The sequence below is a fragment of the Phragmites australis genome, chromosome 1 (assembly GCF_958298935.1).
Source record: "Phragmites australis chromosome 1, lpPhrAust1.1, whole genome shotgun sequence".
Classification (NCBI taxonomy): Eukaryota; Viridiplantae; Streptophyta; class Magnoliopsida; order Poales; family Poaceae; genus Phragmites; species Phragmites australis.
The window spans coordinates 8,221,356-8,240,045 of record NC_084921.1 but is presented as its reverse complement, the minus strand read 5'-3'; the positions used below and the strand labels follow the sequence as shown (position 1 = coordinate 8,240,045).

The following is an 18,690-nucleotide window of genomic DNA, read 5'->3' as shown; positions in this document are numbered from 1 at the left end:
TTTTTAAAACATTTAGTTTAAAAATATAAAAATCACGTGTGTAGATTTATCTTAAAAATATTTTTATATTATTATATTTTATTAAATATTATAATTATATTTTAGTAAAAACTAATGATCAAAGTTACACGTCGACCGTGGTGAAAAGTCAAAACCGACCAGTATTACTTGATGAGTTAACCTATCGGCAAATGCATATGACTGTTGTATGGTTTTGTTTGGTCAATCCCATCGATGCGTTCCCTGCCCCCTACTGCTGGCGTAGGTGGTGTAGCGCCTGCGAGAGCGTGGGCGCAAAGCGGGCGACGTCGATGCGGACGTCCTGCTTGCCGAGGTAGAACTCGGCAACCTTGTCCCAGCCGCTGCGGTGCACGGACTCTGGGTCACGGATCACCGGGTGGTCGGGTCCCAGCATCTCCAGCAGCGTGCTCTCCCTCGCGGTCACGCTGTAGTCAAGGTACTTCAGCCCCATGTCTGCCGCCGGCTCGCCGAACTCCCTCCTCGCCATGGGCTCCAGCTTCCCGTATGGCACCACCTGGATCAGCACCGCGCCCGCCGGCAGGAACACCGCGTTCGTCAGCCCCGCGCCGTGCATGCCCAGCAGCACGTCGAACGAGTTCACCGTTCGCGCCTGCTCATCGACGCGCGCGTCACCTCGTGGCTCCATCACGACTACCTCGAACCCCACCGCCTCTGCTGCCCGCACGATCTCCTGCTCGTTTACAAACTGGCGATAGTGGCCCCGGTGGATCAGCAGCAGACGCGGCTTCTTGTCCGGCTCCCGCGTCAGGCTCACCGGCGCGCCACGTGGGAGCGCGTACGTCTCGCGAAGGAACCGTGTGAAGTCGGCCATGGAAAGGCGGACCCCCGGCGCCCATTCGGGAACAATGCTGAATTCCTTGTGCATGCGGAGCCCCACGGTGACATGCGGGAAGCACCGCACCTGCACGTCGGCGTCCAGGTCCACGGCGTCGTACTTGGACAGCCGCCACAGGAGGGTCTCGTACTTAGCCAGCCACCACGGGTTGATGTTGCTGATCAGGAACTGGACCTCGCCGCCGTACCGCCGCGACGCCACGAACAGCGGCACCAGCACATCGCTGAAGTCGTGCCAGAAGTTCCCTGTGTACCCGCCGAGCGAGAACAAGATGGCTGGCACGTTGTGGGTCACTTTGCACGGCGGGGCGGCGGCCTGGACCTGCAGCTGCGTCACGGTGACCTCCTTGACGCCGGACGCGGTCCTGCGCGAGTACGGCCGGATCCTCCACTCCCGGCGCTCCGACCATAGCGTGGGGACGATGGCCACCGACACGGCTGTGCCGTTGGTGCGCACGTGGCCGTCGACTTCACAGGAGTCGGAGAAGGGGCCCTCCGTGTCGCACACCACCTGTCCCTTCTCTGTTGCACACGCCAAAAAGATAAAAAAAAAAAGATTTAGAGCTTTTTTACGGTGATCCATACTACTTAGAGATAGTATAAATCTAATTCGACGATTCATGTAATTGTATATTTTAGTAATTATAGTAATTTTGTTAAAATTACCCACTATGCTTTTGCTAATAGAAAGATCGACGTCGTAAACGTCGAATCGCTAACCCTAACCGATGTGTAGCAAATGAATTCTCATACCGAATGCAGATTAAAATGTTAAAACGGCAATAAAATATTACTCTATTTAGAGACATATAACTGCAGTTAATTACTTACATGCCACGTATTTTTCTCCTCAAAATAACCATAATACTACTATACTATTCACATATACTACCTATGCTGCCGGTGAGAAATGAGTAATATTCTGGCTAATCTGAACCATTAGACTCTAAAAATAGATGACTCATATTAATTTTAGACCATCGTAAAATTTCTCAAAAATTAACCATATTTAATCAGCTTCACTCATATTAATTCACCAGACAGAGACACCTCTCAAATTTTGCCGGTTATTTAGCCATGATCAAGATCAGATAAAATCAAATTAAATAAAGAGACATCGGAGACAGTGTTCACTCTTTCCTACATGTTGGCTTCGATCCCATCATGCTCATCTACTGGGCACAACGGATCACGGATAAACAGTAGGGGACGATTCTACTGTTTGGTTAAAAAAAATAAACTTGGATCCTCAATCTGAAATAGAGCACGCTAGTACTATCAAAACGACAGGAGTGCTCACCAATCTGCTGCTTATCCGTGATCCGTTGTGCTTCCGTAGTGACAACTGCAGATCCAGCAACAAGCAAGAACTGATCAGCAGCTCATGGACCAAGGGTATAGGAAACAAGCATAGTGCCCATGGTGGTGAAGTGAATGATTACAGTTTGAGGCGCTGGTCACAAACTGCTGCGAGACGACGAGGCAGGTGACGAGCAGGAGGAGGAAGCCGACGACGAAGCCGACGTTGAGGTGCCTCTGCGCCCAGCTCTTCAGTCTCTTCCCGAGCTTCACCTCGCACCAGCACATCGCCTCTTCCCTTCTCTCTGTTCAGAGGAGGGGGTGGGGGGGGGGGGTTGAAGAGATTCCAAGGTTCAGGCTTTCTTTCTTTTCTAGCTCATTTTACACTAAGCTAATCTTGCTCTTTTGCATTAAGCTAATCTTGTGGCGCAACTAAGTATCTGCGAATGGTGGTTGACCACTACTAAGTAGTAGGACGCTGCGTGACTGGGTCTTAATCTGGAAAAAAATGCTCACATCGTTCACCGAACTGGAACGGTGAGCATTCATTGTGATTCTTTGGTCCCAAAACTGATGCCAATCGAATTCGCTACATGAACGTGTTAGGTCGGCTGTCGGCGTAACATCGACGTAGTGAAGTCGGAGGAGCCGTGAAAAAATCCCTCCCAAAAATATATCTATAAATAAAAAATAACACATGTAGAGTAAATTAACACATTAAGGGTATGCGTCCGGATTTTTTCCAGTTCCCCTGCAGATACGCAAGAAACGTAGGGGCAACACTCTACGGTGGAATAAGCTCGGTGACTCCGTTCTAGATCTCTAATGAAAATTATATAGATAGGGTAGCACTGTTAAAAAAATAAGTAATTTTATATAAATGTAATCATTTGGAAGTTATGACATTAACGAACGAGCGGAGAAAAGGACAAAGAAAAAAACATGATTCGTACCAATTCATCACCGTTGATGCAGTTGCTTGTCAATTTCATATCTCTCTGACTAAATCGACATTATACGATAGGAATTAGCCCTTGAAGTTGTATTTTGTAGACTGTCGATATAGTTGGAACTGGAGGCAGGGCCGGTCTGGAGGGGGTCGAGCGGTGCGATCGTCTCGGGCCCTCAAAATTTAAATATATATATATATATATATATATTTTGTATATATCGGTCTAAAAGTAAATAAAAAATTTAGATCTGAACGATTTATATTTAATAATAGGGTCTTATTTTTAATCTCATCCTGAACCACCAAAATATCAGGATCGAACCTGACTGGAGGGCAACTTACTTGTTTAGAGCTCATGATATTTAAGAAAGAAAATATAGCAGTCCACGAGGCTAACATAAATAAGAATGAAATATTTTTCGGATTCCTTTTTAACAAGATGTACTATGATGAGTTTATAGCTCTCTTAATACATACAAGGTGAATTTATTTCTTATTATTTATATTTTTTTATAAAGAATAGAATACTACCGTATTTTTTACTGTTTTGCTGCTTAGGAACCTGATAGAAGCACCGTAACCTCACCTGGATGACATCTCTCTAAGGACAAGTCTACTCGGACTCGAATTTAAGCTCTGGTCGTGGTCGAAGTCGTAGTCGTGTTCGTGGTCGAGTCACAGGACAGCACGTCAGTAAAACAGGTATAACTCTCTCATACAAAGTCTGTTTTAGATAATTTTGGACATTCTGGAACGAGCTCCTTCCAACGGATATGACCTCGACCACATATTTCTTATAGTTTAATCAGAGTTAAAGAAATAAGGTGTTGCGTCACCGTATCGAACCCTGTTGGGTCTTGTAAACGTGTCGAGGTCGGAGTCCATGGTTGTACATACCTCTTTCTATGGCTGCACAACCCTAGGTCGATCTCCTCACATCCCTCCTATATATACACAATAGCCGTTGTAGTTTAGGCTCAAGTTTAGTTTAGATTATTCTGTTTTAGACAGTTTCGCCGTTTATCGATTTGTTGAACCTAACTTAAGTATTTCATTGGTAATTAACAATATTCAAATTGTATCTACCTGTTTTTCTTGTGTTCTCGATTCGCTTGCAGGAAAAACCTTCTTAGCGAGATCAACCGTGTCTTAGCACGGTTGCTAACCACGGAGTAGTGGTGTAGTGGTTGCGAGAGTCCTTAATCAATTCTATTCGAAGCATTTAGATCATCAACATCGAAACTTCACTAATTAGTTTATCATATTATCTTTCAAAAAATCAGACAAACGCGCATCATACGTCACAGTCCAGGCAATTCGTGTCAGGCTATCCCCTCAACACAAACACGTCTAATCCGCTCAAGAGTTCATGTCCGAACAGCTCATGATCTTCATCGGTTAGAGCGACCAACCGATTAACTAGTTTTGTTTCTAGCTAGAGTCAATGAACTCCGGACGTTAACAGCTCTCATTATACATGTACCATATGTAATCATTTTGGTTTGCCGACCGACATGGTGGTAACTATCCTCACACTCATTTGCAGCCAGGTATAAAAAATCACTTAGTAGTAGTAAGGAAAAAAGTAACTAATTGCGAATGGTTGTGTATAGTCCCCCGCCTACCACTTTTTGAAAGGACAGTATAAGAGTTGTCTAGATTTTATTAGGAGGAGAAAAATATGGAAATAAAAAGATTTGAGTTCCCTCTCCACCCAAACGATCAGATAGGATATTACAAGACCATGCTTTTGCTATGTCGTTTTGAATCCCTGGTGTATTGTCCTACCCGGAAGGAGGCCAACAACCTCCATGCCTTCCCTGAATAAGAAATCTCTTCTGTTCTATATCTTCTCTTATTTGGAAAGTGACTTGTTCCGCTTCGGATTCCTTTGCTTGTAATACTTTTCTGTTTCTCTTTTTCCATAAATTCCACCAAAAATAGAATAGGCTCCATCGAAGTCGCTCCTGATATCTTTTAGAGTCTAATTCTGATTTTTGTCCACCACCCTTTGATTGTGGTGAAGTCGTGCAATTTAGGAAGTGTTGAGAGATCATACCAGCACATTACTACCTCCCAAACTTGTCTTGTAAAAGGACAATTTTTACATAAATGCATAGGCGCTTCACCGTGGCTGTTACAAAGCTTGCAAGTTTTGCAATTCGGCCATCCCTTTTTTTCAAGTTGTCCGCTGTCAGAATTTAATTCTGGATCATTAACCATGTGAGCATCCACTATAATAGAAATAGTCATCCGAGCCGCCTCATCAGTGTCATTTAGAATAGAACCGGGCACTGATGAAATATCAGTGTCGGCTCATAACTTCCCGCGCTTGATCAACGATCAAGCTAGGTTGATTAGGCACTGAGTATCAGTGCCGGCTCTTGAAACAAACCGACACTGATACTTCAATGCCAGTTAGTAACCATGAACTGGCACTGATACTCAATATCAGTGCGGGTTCGTATTACGGGCTGACACTAATAACTATACAGTCTATAAAAGATGTCTTCTTCCCCCCTAACGCCGGCGCCCCTTTCCGCCACCTCACCACCGTGCCGTCACCTCTGACCTCCTCCTCCGTGACTGAGCCTGTGGTGAGCTTCCTCAAGTCGCTCTCTTCCTTTAGCGCACGTCGTTTTCCCGTTTGCCCGATGTCAGTGCGGGTCTTTGAGTTGGTCGAGCCGCCGCTGCCCGTGTGTGTTCATCGTCGATCAAGCCACAACCGGCCCGTCGGACATTAGGCACGCCATTGAGACCGCACACTCGTGCAGATACCCTAGGTGTTCTTGGTAGGGCCGTTTTTACTGTCGCTCGTCGCCGGCGTGTTTCTCCCCGCCCGTCGAGCCACCGTCGCCGCTGTTCACCGCCGCTGGCCTCCTTCTGGCCATTGCCATTGACAACCTGTGCGTCAGACTAGTTCATGGGACTGCGTTGGTGCTGCTCGCTGGCCGAGCTGCGCCACCATTCGCTGCCAACGAGGTCGCTAGTGCCACCCGGCACTATGTGCCTCCGGGTGCAGGTCCGGTCAGCGACGGTGGCTAGCCAGCCCCTAGTGAAAAAGGAATTAGGGCATTTTAATAACAAGTTAATTCAGAAATTGCCAAACAGAATTATTGTTCAACCATTAAATCGGCTTAAATTTGCAAAATGTATAGGGAATTAAATATAGCTTAAAAAATAGTGAAACCAATTTTTTTACCTTTGTTTTATCATGCTATACACATTAAAAATACTAGGAGCCATGATATATGTACTGAAATCCCTTTAATTATTTAAATGTGTTTAAGCTTAGGTAATTGTCAATTAATTATTTATAAGTCAAATAGTGGTGAGACCAATTTTGTTAATCTTGTTAGTTTATACCATGTTCATTAAAAATACTCACAATCATGTTAAATATAATTAATGTTCTTTTTAGGATTAAGCTTTGTTGTAAACTTAATTAATCATACAATTTATTAAATGATTAATAATAATCAAAATAGAGAAAAAAAATCTTTGATGCTTTCAAACTCATACCATGATGCATTGCATCTCCACTGTAGTCATGCACTATGGGGCATCTTTACTTGCATGTCATCATACTCATTGTGATGCATTGTTATTTGTATTTAGCAAACGACGTTTCAGAGAAATGATATGAATATCTTTTGTACCGTTTAGTCGATTGAAAGATTATAAAATATGTAGAAAAATAATTATAGCTTAGAAAAAGGTGAAACTAATTTTTTTTTGTTCACATTGATGTAATATACATGTTAAAATTACATGCCCCCCCCCCACGCCCTCCCCAAAGCATGCCACAACTTTTCCCCATCTCACCAACAAGAAAACGACACCGTAGCGCCTTGACCGCATAGCAACACCGTTTGAAGGCATCGCCGCAAGTCACAGAGCCGCTCCAGTGACCCGTCACCCCTACCGAATCCCTAGGTGAGTTCACCGAGCTTCCCTCTCCATGTTCCTCTGCTTACCGACGCCGTTGGCAAGCTGGAATGCTGATCGGGCATGATCCCGACCAAGCGCCGTCGTGCCTGAGTGCCACCGCCGTCTCTGCCCTCGACACCAGTCGCCTGATACCTCCGCCCCCTCTCCCAACCGCTAGAACTTGATCCAATGGCCTAGACAGATCCATACCCTTTCAAGTTATGGATGATCCACCGTAAAACCATGGACCAAGGTCAAAGGTCCGGTCCACGAGTCTATAGACTCAGTCCACAAAATAGTAACCATGCTGATGTCATCAATTGCACAATAAATATGTTTTTCAGTATAAAAATAATTCCAATAATCTATAAAATTAATGTAATTTTTGTAGAAAAGCCCCTGTTTAGTAATACTATCATAATTTTTTTGTCTTAGCTCCTTTTTCAGCGATTCTTGCGTTGTTAAATTCGTTTTTTTGAGCTCTATCTTTTAAATAGGTTTTGTCTTGTTGTTCTTTTGTTTGGTGTACTGTTCTTAGTGTATTTTCTTTGTGTGCTTTTCTAGTAATTGTACGATTAGAGAACAACGCCTCTAAGCAGCCCAAGCCAGCCCACGCTCAGCCGCCTGCCGCCTCTCTCCGCCGAATGCACCCGCACTCAACCCGCCTTCACCTTGAGTTGCCAACACATGGGTCCCACCTGTCAGAGCTATCTCCTACCCTGAGTCGGAGTGCGATGCCTTCATGGGACCGCCGCCATGTCGAATCCACGCCTAATCCAAGGGCTAGACCATCTAGAAGCTTGCTTGTGAGCCCCTCTATCTCTTGCTGGCCATATCCCCAACAAATCATGATTTAAACGAGGAAGTTCAACTCTATTTTGAGCTGCCACCGCCCTAAAACCTAGCTACACCTCTCCCGGTCTCCTCGAGCCTCCCTACCTATAAATATGCACCCTCATGCCCTCTCCAAAGCACACCACAACTTTCCCCATCTCGCCGACAAGAAAATGATGTTGTAGCACCCTCTCCATGTAGCACCACTTCCCAAAGCCGCTGTCAAAAGTTGCCAAGCCGCTCCGGTGACCCGCCGCCCCTGCCAAATCCCTAGGTGAGTTCGCCGAGCTTCCCTCTCCATGTCCCGGCGGTTACCGACACTGCCGGCGAGCCGAAATGCTGATACAATGTGATCCCGATCGAGCGCCACCGTGCCTGAGTGCCACCAATGTCTCTACCCTTGTCGCTAGTCACCTAATACCTCTGCCCCTCTCCCATCTGTTGGATTTTGATCCAACAGCTCGGACAGATCCATACCCCTTCGGGTTATGGATGGTCCACTGTAGACCATGGATCCGAGGTCAAAGGTCCAGTCCACAAGTCTATAGACTCGATCCACAAAATAGTAACCGTGCTGAGATCATCAAGTGCGCAATAAATATGTTTTTCAGTATAGAAATAATTCCAATAATTTCTAAAAATAACTTAATATTGCATAAAAGCCCTTGTTTAGTAAACTATCTTAAATTTTTCGTCTTAGCTCCTTTTTTAGTGATTCTTGAGTCATTAGATTTGTTTTTTCCGAGCTCTATCTTTCTAGATAGGTTTTGCCTTGTCATTATTTTGTTTGGTGTACTATTCTTAGTGTATTTTGTTTGTGTGCGTTGCCAGTAATTATGCGATTAGACAGTAATGCCCCAGATCAGTTTGAGGAATATTAAGACCAGGAGCTAGAGTACACTGAGCAGTACCAAGAAGAAGGCAAGTATCCTTGATCATATTGAACCTATGTTTTTAAATATTTATGGGTAGTCACCTATGGTAGGATTTACCTAGATATTCTCTTATCATTTCTTGAAACCTAAGTAGTTTATGGTTAGGTGCCTTTTATGGGTAAAAATGCTTAGCAATATTATCAGGAATATCGGGAAGTGTCGTATACTTGACCAATGATCACATGTAACAATGATGGCAAATACGATGATGAATTTGATTTAGCAACATTGAACCTTAGGCCTTGAGCAACGAGGTGTATATGGTTTGTCATGGTTCTATTGTTGGTTAGTATTTGCTCAAGTAACCTAAATAAGGACCGATTCGTGGAGCGATAACCCAAGAAGTGACGTACCAACCATGAGACCAATATAGGTAAGGCTTGACATACTAGTCAGAGTTCTTTTAAGTGTGTGTCGGGTCAGCACAAAAGGGGACTTCTGGGTTAGAAGAGAATTCTGTAATCTCTGGTGGTGAAACCTAGTGGGTAGATGCATACTGGATTAGGCTCTAATTAGTGAAAAATGTTATACAGTGATTTCTTAGTAGCACACCATTGGCATGTGTTAAGTGTTTCACGAACACGGTAACATGAAATTCACTGACTCGTGGGGAAGCTGGACAACCTCTGCAGTGTAAAATCTGATATATCAGCCGTGCTCACGATCATAAGAGACTTGGATCCTTACATGATTAGTTGGTTTTGGATATGGTGGTGAAATGGTCATGGTTATGATATGGTAGTATTAATGGTACTAGATGGTTATGGTTTACAAGGTGGGTAACCTTGGGTAATAGTTATTGGGTCGTCTGTGTTACATTCACTTAATAATTGTTTAATATTTTTCAATTACATCACTGTTTTTTACTCCCATTTATGCAAATATACCATGTGTTAGCCAATTCTTGTTGAAAGCCTCTATGTCATTATTTTACCATACTTACTGAATACTCTATGTGCTCACCCTTGCTATCTCCCACAAAACATATGCTGCTCAACGGAGGACTTTGAAGATTTTCAAAACAATGACCTGGTGTATTAGGAGCGTGTCTTCCGGTCGGTGCATGTGGAGTTGCTTGGTCGTCGATGCTTTTGTTCCTCTGGCGTTGTTTAGTTTAGTCGTTTGGTTAATAGAGTTGTTTAGGTAAAGTCTTTTTTTTAAGAGTTAAACGGTTATAAGTTAAAGTATTTTGTTATTTCACATGTGATGTCCTTATGTGTGTTAAACTTTCTAGGTACATATAAGCCGTATTTGATTTTATCCGTTAAAATCAGGTGTGACAGCATTCAAGCTTGTCTTGCAGTTGATGAAAATATCTCCATTGTGATGCAAGCTTGTCTTGCAGTTGATGAAAATATCTCCATTGTGACGAATAACAATAAAGAAATTTCCATCCGGTAAAACAGAATAGAGAACGCGGCTGATGACATACACAGGATCGATGGAGGGGGCCTTCACAGCAGCAAAAAAGACAAAATCCACCAGGCTAAAGTTGACGCCAAGCATATGCGCCATCGAAGCCGCCATATGGACAACCCCATCATGCCACCTTCTAATTATTGTGAATTGCGTAATTGCATATCTACGACGAAAATAAGGTTATGCTATCAGTTACATAGATCAAAACAATAAAAATTTAACAAACTCTAACTAACCACCGTATGATACTCATCTTGGTGTAGTGAAAGGGATTCGGTCCCCGTCGAGATCTCGCTTCTCTGATATTGATGGTGAGTGAGGACGTTTCTCAGTGCAATAAACACTTAAATATACTGAGTGATGAAGAAGAGCACTCCTCGTTGCTTTATATTGAGAGGAGACAAGGGTTGTATGTGGGGAAGTCAAAAGAAATAGGGAGACAAATGGTTTGAGCGTGTGGGAAGTCAAGAGTTAAGAAAACGAGCGATCAAATTTAAAAAGTCATGGATCTTTAAATACATATGAATGTTTATAAAATCTGTCTGTGTCTACCGAATAGACACAGATAGATTTTACAAGAAATCGTCTGTATCTGTATGAAAAAAACAGACAGATTTATAAAAACCATATGTAAGTCTATTCGTGCTTAGATACATATCTTGTTACAAATACGTTTATTTTAGCTATCATATAAAAATATTTTATCTATGATGTACCTTAAGAAATCATATGTAATTTACCGTCGACTTTTAATAATTATGTGCTAGTGCCAGGCCAGTCCGCGGCGCGTCGGTCGATCCTGAAGAGTAGCGGCAGCACGGATGGGTGGCCGTGGAAGCAGCTCGCATCTCTTCGATCAGTTGTAGCAAGAGCACGAACCAACCTTCGTGCATCCATGATCCGGTCGATCCTAGCCTACACGTGCGTCTTTCCAGTTGAGCTGGGCGTGTGATTTGGCAATTGAGATCTCAATTTTCAGGTCCTTAAGAACCTCCATCCTGAACCACCATCTTATCGGCCTGTGAGATCCACGTAAAACTGAAAAAGGTAACACCTCGAATCCGGCCCAAGTTTCTCCAAGATGAGAGAGCCCATGGGCTCCACGATGCGAATGTGAGATGTAACGGAGAACAGCGATCCAACGTCCACAGGATTCCTTTTCTGTTGGGTTTGGAAACGGCTACACGATGTCCCATCTACTCGGCCCGGTTAGTTGTTCTTGGCCTCATTGCTGGTGCTGTTTAGTTTATTTCTTCACACTTTCTAATTATTAGGTGTCTAAAAATCATATCGATCTCTTGGACAGGTGATTTTAGAGGGGTTAGTGACAGGTTTCGAAAGTCACCAGTGTGCTTTCCGGATTTAAAGGAATACCTAAGAAAACAAACTGGTCCGAAGGGGAAGGAGGCACGGGCCATGATGGTGAGATCATCTTCAACCATATTCTTTTCATTTCGTTTTCTTTCTTATTCTCTTTTTCGTTTCTATTCTTTTTATTTTTTTTCATCTCTAACTACTTTTTTTTTTAAAGAGAATTGTGAAAGGAAAAGAGAGAGAATTATGTTTTAAAAGACATGATCTTGAAAATTCTTTCGTGACAGAAACCGTAAAGAGAATGAAAATCCCTTCACAATAAAAATCTGAACCTAAAGAAAACCTTTAGCCATGATCTGAGGTGGGGGCGGACAACGCGCACGCAAGATAGAGCGTCATAAGTTGAAGACAACCTGTCGTCCGTCTGATAGCAATCCAACAGCATTGAAACGTCGATTGAAACGACCTCCCCCAGCGGCCGCATGTGTGCTGCTCACGTTAGCTAGTGCGGCACATGTTCGACTTTGCGACCTCTAAAGAAACTTGTTTCTTGCTCAGCCGATTTCTTTTCCTGGTCAATCCCGCTTAACTCCGGCGTAAACTATGGCGGCTCAAGGGAAGAAACCGACACCCACAGCCTAACAGTTTCTGACCATTTTTGCTTCGCCGATCCAGCCTATGTATAATACTGCTCCAGAGATTTCTATCCCGTAATCTTCGCTCCCCTGCCCGACTCTGCCAACCATGTTACCAAGTTCCGTCCCGTCCCGTTCAACGAAAATTCGGCATGAGCAGCTCTGACTTGGAGAAATCCACAGCAGGAATGCATGTCAACAGCTCGAGCTCGAGCATTAGCATCACATGCATATTCTGCATGCCATCTGTCAGTTAATTCAGGCGGGCAGAGTTTGGTAGGAGATGGGAACGGGGCTGTCAGCTGTGCCTCCTCGTCCTGGCAACCGATCGGGGTGGGAATGCGACGGCCGGCGAGCACGAGGAACAGAGCTTTCGGCAGGCAGCGTCGGTAGTGTACTGCACAATACCGAGTGCAGGTGCAGCTGATATTTCTGTCTTGCCGGAATGGTCATCATGTTCCTGACCTGCTGTTTTCAGTTGATGCCATACCCATACATGACCGTAGAGTACAGTACAACTACTTACTGTCAACATACCTAGGGTATGGGGGGGGATATAGTGACGTATATATACAATATATTGACATGCATATATAGGCACGGATAGTTAGGCCAAACAATGCTATGTGTTTATGACTAGATGTTTAAGAAAAGAAAGTGTTAAGTATTAACATAAAAATTGTAATTTTTAATATAAATAAAACTATAAATGTTTAAACATGTTAAACTATCTTGTTAGGACTAATATAAAAAGTAGTGCTTAAGTAAACACTTCGTCGTTTATCTAATCACATATGCTAGTGCAGTAAAAAAAATCTAACTAGTTTTATATAAACATCTCCTCTAAACACGTTTAGTCAAAGGTCAGAGGCGGCTGCTGACTTGCTGTCAGCCATATGCATGGTTATGGTTTGGTTCACACCTAGCTTGATTTGCTTTGCAGGTTCGGATCTCCAAAGTTGCGCCCGAAACCCGAGCCGACACTTGGAAGGGAAGAAGATGCGAACTAGAACTAGAAAGGGTGGAAAGAAAGACGTCCATGCCATGCCATGGTGGCATGGTGCGCTAGCAGCAGTGAAGTCAGATCAGGGATCAACTTCCCAAATCAAGTCCAAATCTCCGAGGCTTGTTGCTAGATTCCAGGCCCCGATACTCCTTTCTCTCCAGCCATGTGCTGCTCCTGCATGGGCACCACGATTCACATGCCTGTCATGGAATGATGGAATAGATTGGAAGCCGTCGGCGCGAATCCATATGGATTCAGCGGCTGACTGAGACCATTTTGTTTTTCGCAATACACGGTGACGTCTAAATAGTCTGCGGATGGAGACCCAGCTGAGAACTCATTTTCATGACTCCGCTTGATCCATCCCGATTGATTACATGAAGATTTTTTAAGGGATGGTTTATGAAATAATGGTCACATGGCTACGTGCATTTGCTCATTGCACTTACTATTACACCAACAAGTGTAGCAGTACTTAGTACTTATATCGCAACTTGATTCATGCGTAATTTAAGATGGTCCACGCAGAGAGAGAGAGAGAGAGAGAGAGAGAGAGATCCATGGTCCTTCCTTTCGTATGATTCCTTGCCGTCGTACGTATGACACTTATTATTCCCCACCAACCAAGCAATTACCCCCAGCAACCGGCCAAATGCATGCTTGGATTAGTTAGTGGAGTAGTAACCACATTAATCATTCAGAAGCATGCAGCACTTGTACTAGTACTACACTCTTTTGCCATTTAATCCCAGTAATAATAATGCAAATCTTCTCTAAACCAAACCCCATGCATGCGTCTGTGAGAAGAGAAACCAACAAAGAGGGAGACGAACTGCTAGATTTGAAATTATTTTTAGTTGCTATTTAGTTGTAATATATCTATGGCGCCTCGATTAGTTTATGCTCGACGTGGCTTGCGAGCGAGAGATACCTGTCCTGGAGCTCACGTCGCCCCATGCAGAGACACCGTGCCCCCATTTCAAGGCACCAGCAGGTTTATTAACTTTTCCCTCGGTAATAAAATAGGCAGCAACGTACAATGTGCTTCATTAAAGAATGCTAGTACAGCTTCGCTGTTCTCACTGAAACACTCCAGAGAGACACCAATCCTACCGTTTCCTTAAGAAACTGGCAAACTAGGAGCACAGTATTATTGTAGCAGCGAAGTACAATGTACAGTAGATGATCGTGCCCTTGCAGCAAGTCGGGGAACACATGAATCAATCCTGTTTTTCTTTTTCCTTTTTGGTATTTTGAAGCCTTTTGCAAATAGACCAAAGATGAATTTCATCAAATCAGTTTTAGCATCTACTCCACAAATTAGTAGCACAATTGACTGTAAGATACACGGCATAATTGACCTGCATTCAGCTTGCTTAATTCTCCTAGTACTACGCTTTTAACAGATTGCGCCATCTCAAGCACTAGGAGAAGAATGGGAGAATGGTGTCCTTAGCTGCTCATATGTACCATCACAGTGTACATCATTTGTACTAAGTAAAATTAATCACATTATTGATCCAAATCCAGAGCGGACACATAATTTTTTCGCATTATCGATCTAAACCCACAAAAAGCATGTAAACCCTGTAAACTTTTGGCTATGGTGATTCATGATCATAACTCTCCACCCTTGTCCCTCACCTCATCACCTAATCAACCATTCGATCGAAAACTGAAAGAGAATTTGTATATATGCTGCTCTAGCTTCTTCCTGACATATCATACATTTGGTCGATCTGCTTGCTACATACACTGACATAATCCAAAGAAAGAAAGAATGAACGAGAGAGAGAGAGGGAGGAGGAGGATGAATACATCCATGGTGATGAGCGATGATCAATTGATCAGTTGTTGCTGCTGTTGGCCTTGGCCCTGAGGTGTGCGATCGCCTTCTTGAGCGTCGGCCGGAACCTCTTCATGTCGAGCCGGACGTCCTGCTTGTCGAGGTAGGCCTCCTTGAGCGAGTCCCAGCCCTTGCTCTTGACACCGTCGGGGTCGGTGAAGATCGGGTGGTCGCGCGGGTACTGCTCGATCAGCGTGCTCTCCTCCGGCGTGATGCGGTACTCCAGGTACCGCAGCCCCATGTCCCTGGACGGCCTGCGGAAGTACCCCGCCACGAACTCCAGCCCGCCCAGCGGCACCACCTGGATCACCACCCCGCCCGTCGGCAGGAACACCATGTTCGTCAGCCCGGCCCCGTGCACGCCCACCATGGCGTCGCACGTGTTGGCCAGCTCCGCGAACGGCGCCACCTCGTGCTGCCCCTCCGACACCACCACCTCGAACCCGACCTTCTCCGCGCCGCGCACGATCTCCTCCGTGTTCACGAACCGCCGCGTGCGCGCGCGCGCGATCACCAGCAGCCTGGGCCGCTTGCCAGCCGCGGGCACGGCGACGTCGCGCGGCAGCCCGTAGGTGGTGCGCATGAACTTGGTGAAGTCGAGCATGGAGTAGCCGTTGGGCGCGCGGCGCGGGTCGATGCTGAAGTCGTCGTGGCTGGTCAGCCCGACCTGGACGTGCCGGAAGCAGTGCACGCGCGGGTCGCTGTCCAGGTCGATCAGCTCGTAGTTGGAGATGCTCTTCAACACCGGCAGGAACTTGCCCAGCCACCACATCTGGAAGTCCGTCACCAGCAGCCGCACCTCGCCCGCGTACTGCCGCGCCGTCAGGAACAGCGGCAGGATCACGTCCGTGTACGCGTGGAAGTAGTTGCCCGTGTACCCGCGGTCCGAGAACACCAGCGCCGGCACGTCGTGCCGGTCCGTGCACGCCGGCGCCTCCCCCGCCACCGACTGCACCGTCAGCACACGGACGTGGCGCATCGCGTTCGGGTCGGCCTTGCGCGGGTACGGCTTGATTCGCCATGACTCCTCGCGGAAGGTGCGGGAGTTCGCGCCGGGGGACGCCACCAGGGTGACGCTGGCGTTGGCGCCGAGCACGCGGACGTCGCCGTCGAGCTTGCACCAGTCGATGCGGCGGTTCGACGTGAGGTCGCACAGTGGCTTCCACTCCCGCGCCGGCGTCTCCGAATCTTGCGATCATTAAATTAAGCACGTTACTTGTTAGTTAATTAAGGAACGACTGACTGGTCCAGGAATGCTAAAAGAGATTAGCAAAATCCTCCAAAAAAAGTGAGCTTAACAGAGAACATTGTTCATGCAGACCCTACGAAATTATGCTAAGTCGAGAGGTCTAGAAATGGAGCAATCAATCAGCTATGGGGATGGGATGATGCTGCCTATATTGCTCTCATCTCAACAAAGGTGAAGAAGAGACACAGAGGCACGGCCACAAGAGGATAGTGAAAACAAAAGCAGTGGTCCAGCAGAGCAGCAAGATCATCGGTCCCTGCGTTGGGATAGGAGACTGCAAAACTGCGTGTCCAAAAAGTACGATATTTTGCATCTACACGCCTCACAACTTGACGAATTGAAAGGAAGCGGTCTTTTCCTCTCACATTGGGTTTCCATTTGGGTTAGCTGCTTACTGTAATTTGGAGAGAGAAAATTATTTTACAACGGGAAGAAGAATCAGGCAGGTACCTGCTTGCTTAACCTCTGGAATTGATGGAATCTGTTGACCAGCAGGACCCTTGACCTCTGTACTAGCAGGAGGAATCTGCTGAACAGGAGTAGGGAGAGTAGCAGGATCAGATGGAACCACGGAAAGGGAGCTGCCATTGCTGCTGCTGGAGTTCTTGCGAGGATTGGCAACAGCATCCTGCACCTGCAGCTCCTCATCCTCAAGAACACCTGACCAAGAGCAGCAGCTTGTTAAATCTTGCATCTCCCCTTCCCCCAAAACGGAAAGAGAGAATAATCTCGCATTTATCTTGTTTAGGATTAGTTACTTGGAGTAATTGCTTGCTCACCTGATTCTTGCGTGCTGTTCGTGGATTCCTCTGATGACACGGGAGGAAGAACCACACCACCGCCACCTGCGTCATCTCCCACAAAAGTCTCATCTTTCTTCGTGCCCACCAGTGATGCATTTTGACCCGAATCTGAAGAGAAAAATTAAAGCAATTGGAAAAGGAGAAGAAAAAAACCAATATTTATCAGATTGGACCTTGCGTGCAGGACGGTAGAAGTAGGAGATACACGAGCTCAGCTCGATCCCCATGGACATGCATAATCAATCAATCTCGAAATGATTGCTGCTGCTATGGTTCACCTGGACCCGAAGAGGAAATCTTGTCGCCGTCTTTCTCGAGTACCTCGGCCTTGCTCCCTTCCTTCGACAATGCGTCTTGGCCTTGCACGCCCAAATCTGAACGGAAGGGGAGGAGGAACAGACAGGTCGTCAGCTCGTCGACTAGTACAGCGAGCATGCTACTGATGCTAATGTCGGTAGCTAGTCCCTCTGCTTGAATATCTCAGGGATTAGATGAGGGCTCACCTAATTGCTGCTTGGAGACGTCGGCGGCGTTCACCCGCGAGCCCATCCCAATTGCATTCTTGGCAGCGGGATTTACTGCTTGAGCAAGCACAGAGGAAGAAATGCTTGAAGAGTTAGCCATGGAAGCAAGAAGGGAAGGGAATACAGATAGTGTTGGAGCTCTGACGATTCAGTGGGTTTTCTTACTCATGGCGATGTGGATGGCGTCGAACTTGGCGGTGGAGAAGTATGCGCAGGTGACGAGGAGGAATCCGGCGACGAGGCCGATGCCGAACTTGCGGGGCTCCACGCGGCTGAAGCTCTTGACCAGCTTGGTGTCGTGGCCGCAGCCGTAGCTGTACGGCAGCTTCCCGCCGCCGTCCATCCCCATGCCTCAGCTCACCTCCCCCTTCTCTCTTTATTGTTCTCTGGACCTCCCCCGCGAACACGGCACCGGAGCACCGCTTCGCCTGATGTCGAAGCTAATGCGGTGCGGTGGTGTGCAATAATTTCACACTCGTGAGCCGGGAGCACAAGAAGCGAGAAGAGGAAGAGAGGGAACAAGACAGGGGGTGGCGGTGTGGTATCCATTTCCCTCTCCTCGTCACCTCCATTTATTCCTCCGTAACTCATGGCTCCCTGTCCTAACAGTCCTCTACTGCCATTCTTTTTTCTCCTTGTTTTCTGGAGCATTTTCTTTTTTCTCAATAAACAAATGCACTTGGAATTCTGAAAAAACAGCAACAATGGAGATAGCTGACTGTAGCCGGTGGAAAAAACTGGGCCATTTATTTTTTTTCGTCATAAAAGAAGCGTCCTTTTTCACGAGTCACTAACACGTGAGGTCATAATCACTGACATATGAATCAGGTGATAAAAAATTTGCCACCCACCCTATAAGAACGGTAAATCCTGAAATTTTCCAAAGAAAAACTAGGTCCCTTAGTTCGACAGGCATGATTGATTATTCGAGCAATCAAAGTGTATTTAGTTGTCTGTATATGATTTTTTTTATTATAGATCCTATAGGTTATAGACTGAGAATGGCTACTAAAGAGTGGTGAATATATGTCTTACCAAATTCTTTCGAATTAGATGATATTCTCCTTT

The 18,690-nt window shown here is 45.6% G+C and overlaps 2 protein-coding genes across 2 annotated transcripts; both read right to left on the bottom strand.

The window, feature by feature from the left end:
• Window positions 1-145: 145 nt before the first annotated feature.
• Window positions 146-2,504, bottom strand: LOC133887449 (beta-1,2-xylosyltransferase XYXT1-like). Its single transcript, XM_062327409.1, has 3 exons — window positions 2,319-2,504; window positions 2,177-2,221; window positions 146-1,398 (listed from the first exon to the last, which is right to left on the bottom strand). The coding sequence occupies exons 1-3, from the start codon at window positions 2,461-2,463 to the stop codon at window positions 251-253; spliced, it is 1,338 nt and encodes a 445-aa protein (XP_062183393.1). The 5' UTR covers window positions 2,464-2,504; the 3' UTR covers window positions 146-250.
• A 12,366-nt stretch (window positions 2,505-14,870) lies between these two features.
• LOC133904929 (beta-1,2-xylosyltransferase XYXT1-like) lies at window positions 14,871-18,191 on the bottom strand. Its single transcript, XM_062346617.1, has 6 exons — window positions 17,788-18,191; window positions 17,602-17,676; window positions 17,377-17,472; window positions 17,075-17,206; window positions 16,746-16,955; window positions 14,871-16,234 (listed from the first exon to the last, which is right to left on the bottom strand). Exons 1-6 carry the CDS (start codon window positions 17,969-17,971, stop codon window positions 15,048-15,050), a joined length of 1,884 nt encoding a protein of 627 aa, XP_062202601.1. The 5' UTR covers window positions 17,972-18,191; the 3' UTR covers window positions 14,871-15,047.
• Window positions 18,192-18,690: the final 499 nt, after the last annotated feature.

Excerpts from the sequence above, each read along its gene's own strand:
- LOC133887449 (XM_062327409.1), bottom strand. The coding sequence starts at position 2,463 with ATGTGCTGGTGCGAGGTGAAGCTCGGGAAGAGACTGAAGAGCTGGGCG. Across the intron at positions 2,222-2,318 it reads TGTGACCAGCGCCTCAAACT|TTGTCACTACGGAAGCACAA; the intron begins GTAATCATTCAC and ends CTGGATCTGCAG. Across the intron at positions 1,399-2,176 it reads CACGGATAAGCAGCAGATTG|AGAAGGGACAGGTGGTGTGC; the intron begins GTGAGCACTCCT and ends CGTGTGCAACAG.
- LOC133904929 (XM_062346617.1), bottom strand. The coding sequence starts at position 17,971 with ATGGGGATGGACGGCGGCGGGAAGCTGCCGTACAGCTACGGCTGCGGC. Across the intron at positions 17,207-17,376 it reads GATTTCCTCTTCGGGTCCAG|ATTCGGGTCAAAATGCATCA; the intron begins GTGAACCATAGC and ends TTTTCTCTTCAG. Across the intron at positions 16,956-17,074 it reads GAACAGCACGCAAGAATCAG|GTGTTCTTGAGGATGAGGAG; the intron begins GTGAGCAAGCAA and ends GCTCTTGGTCAG.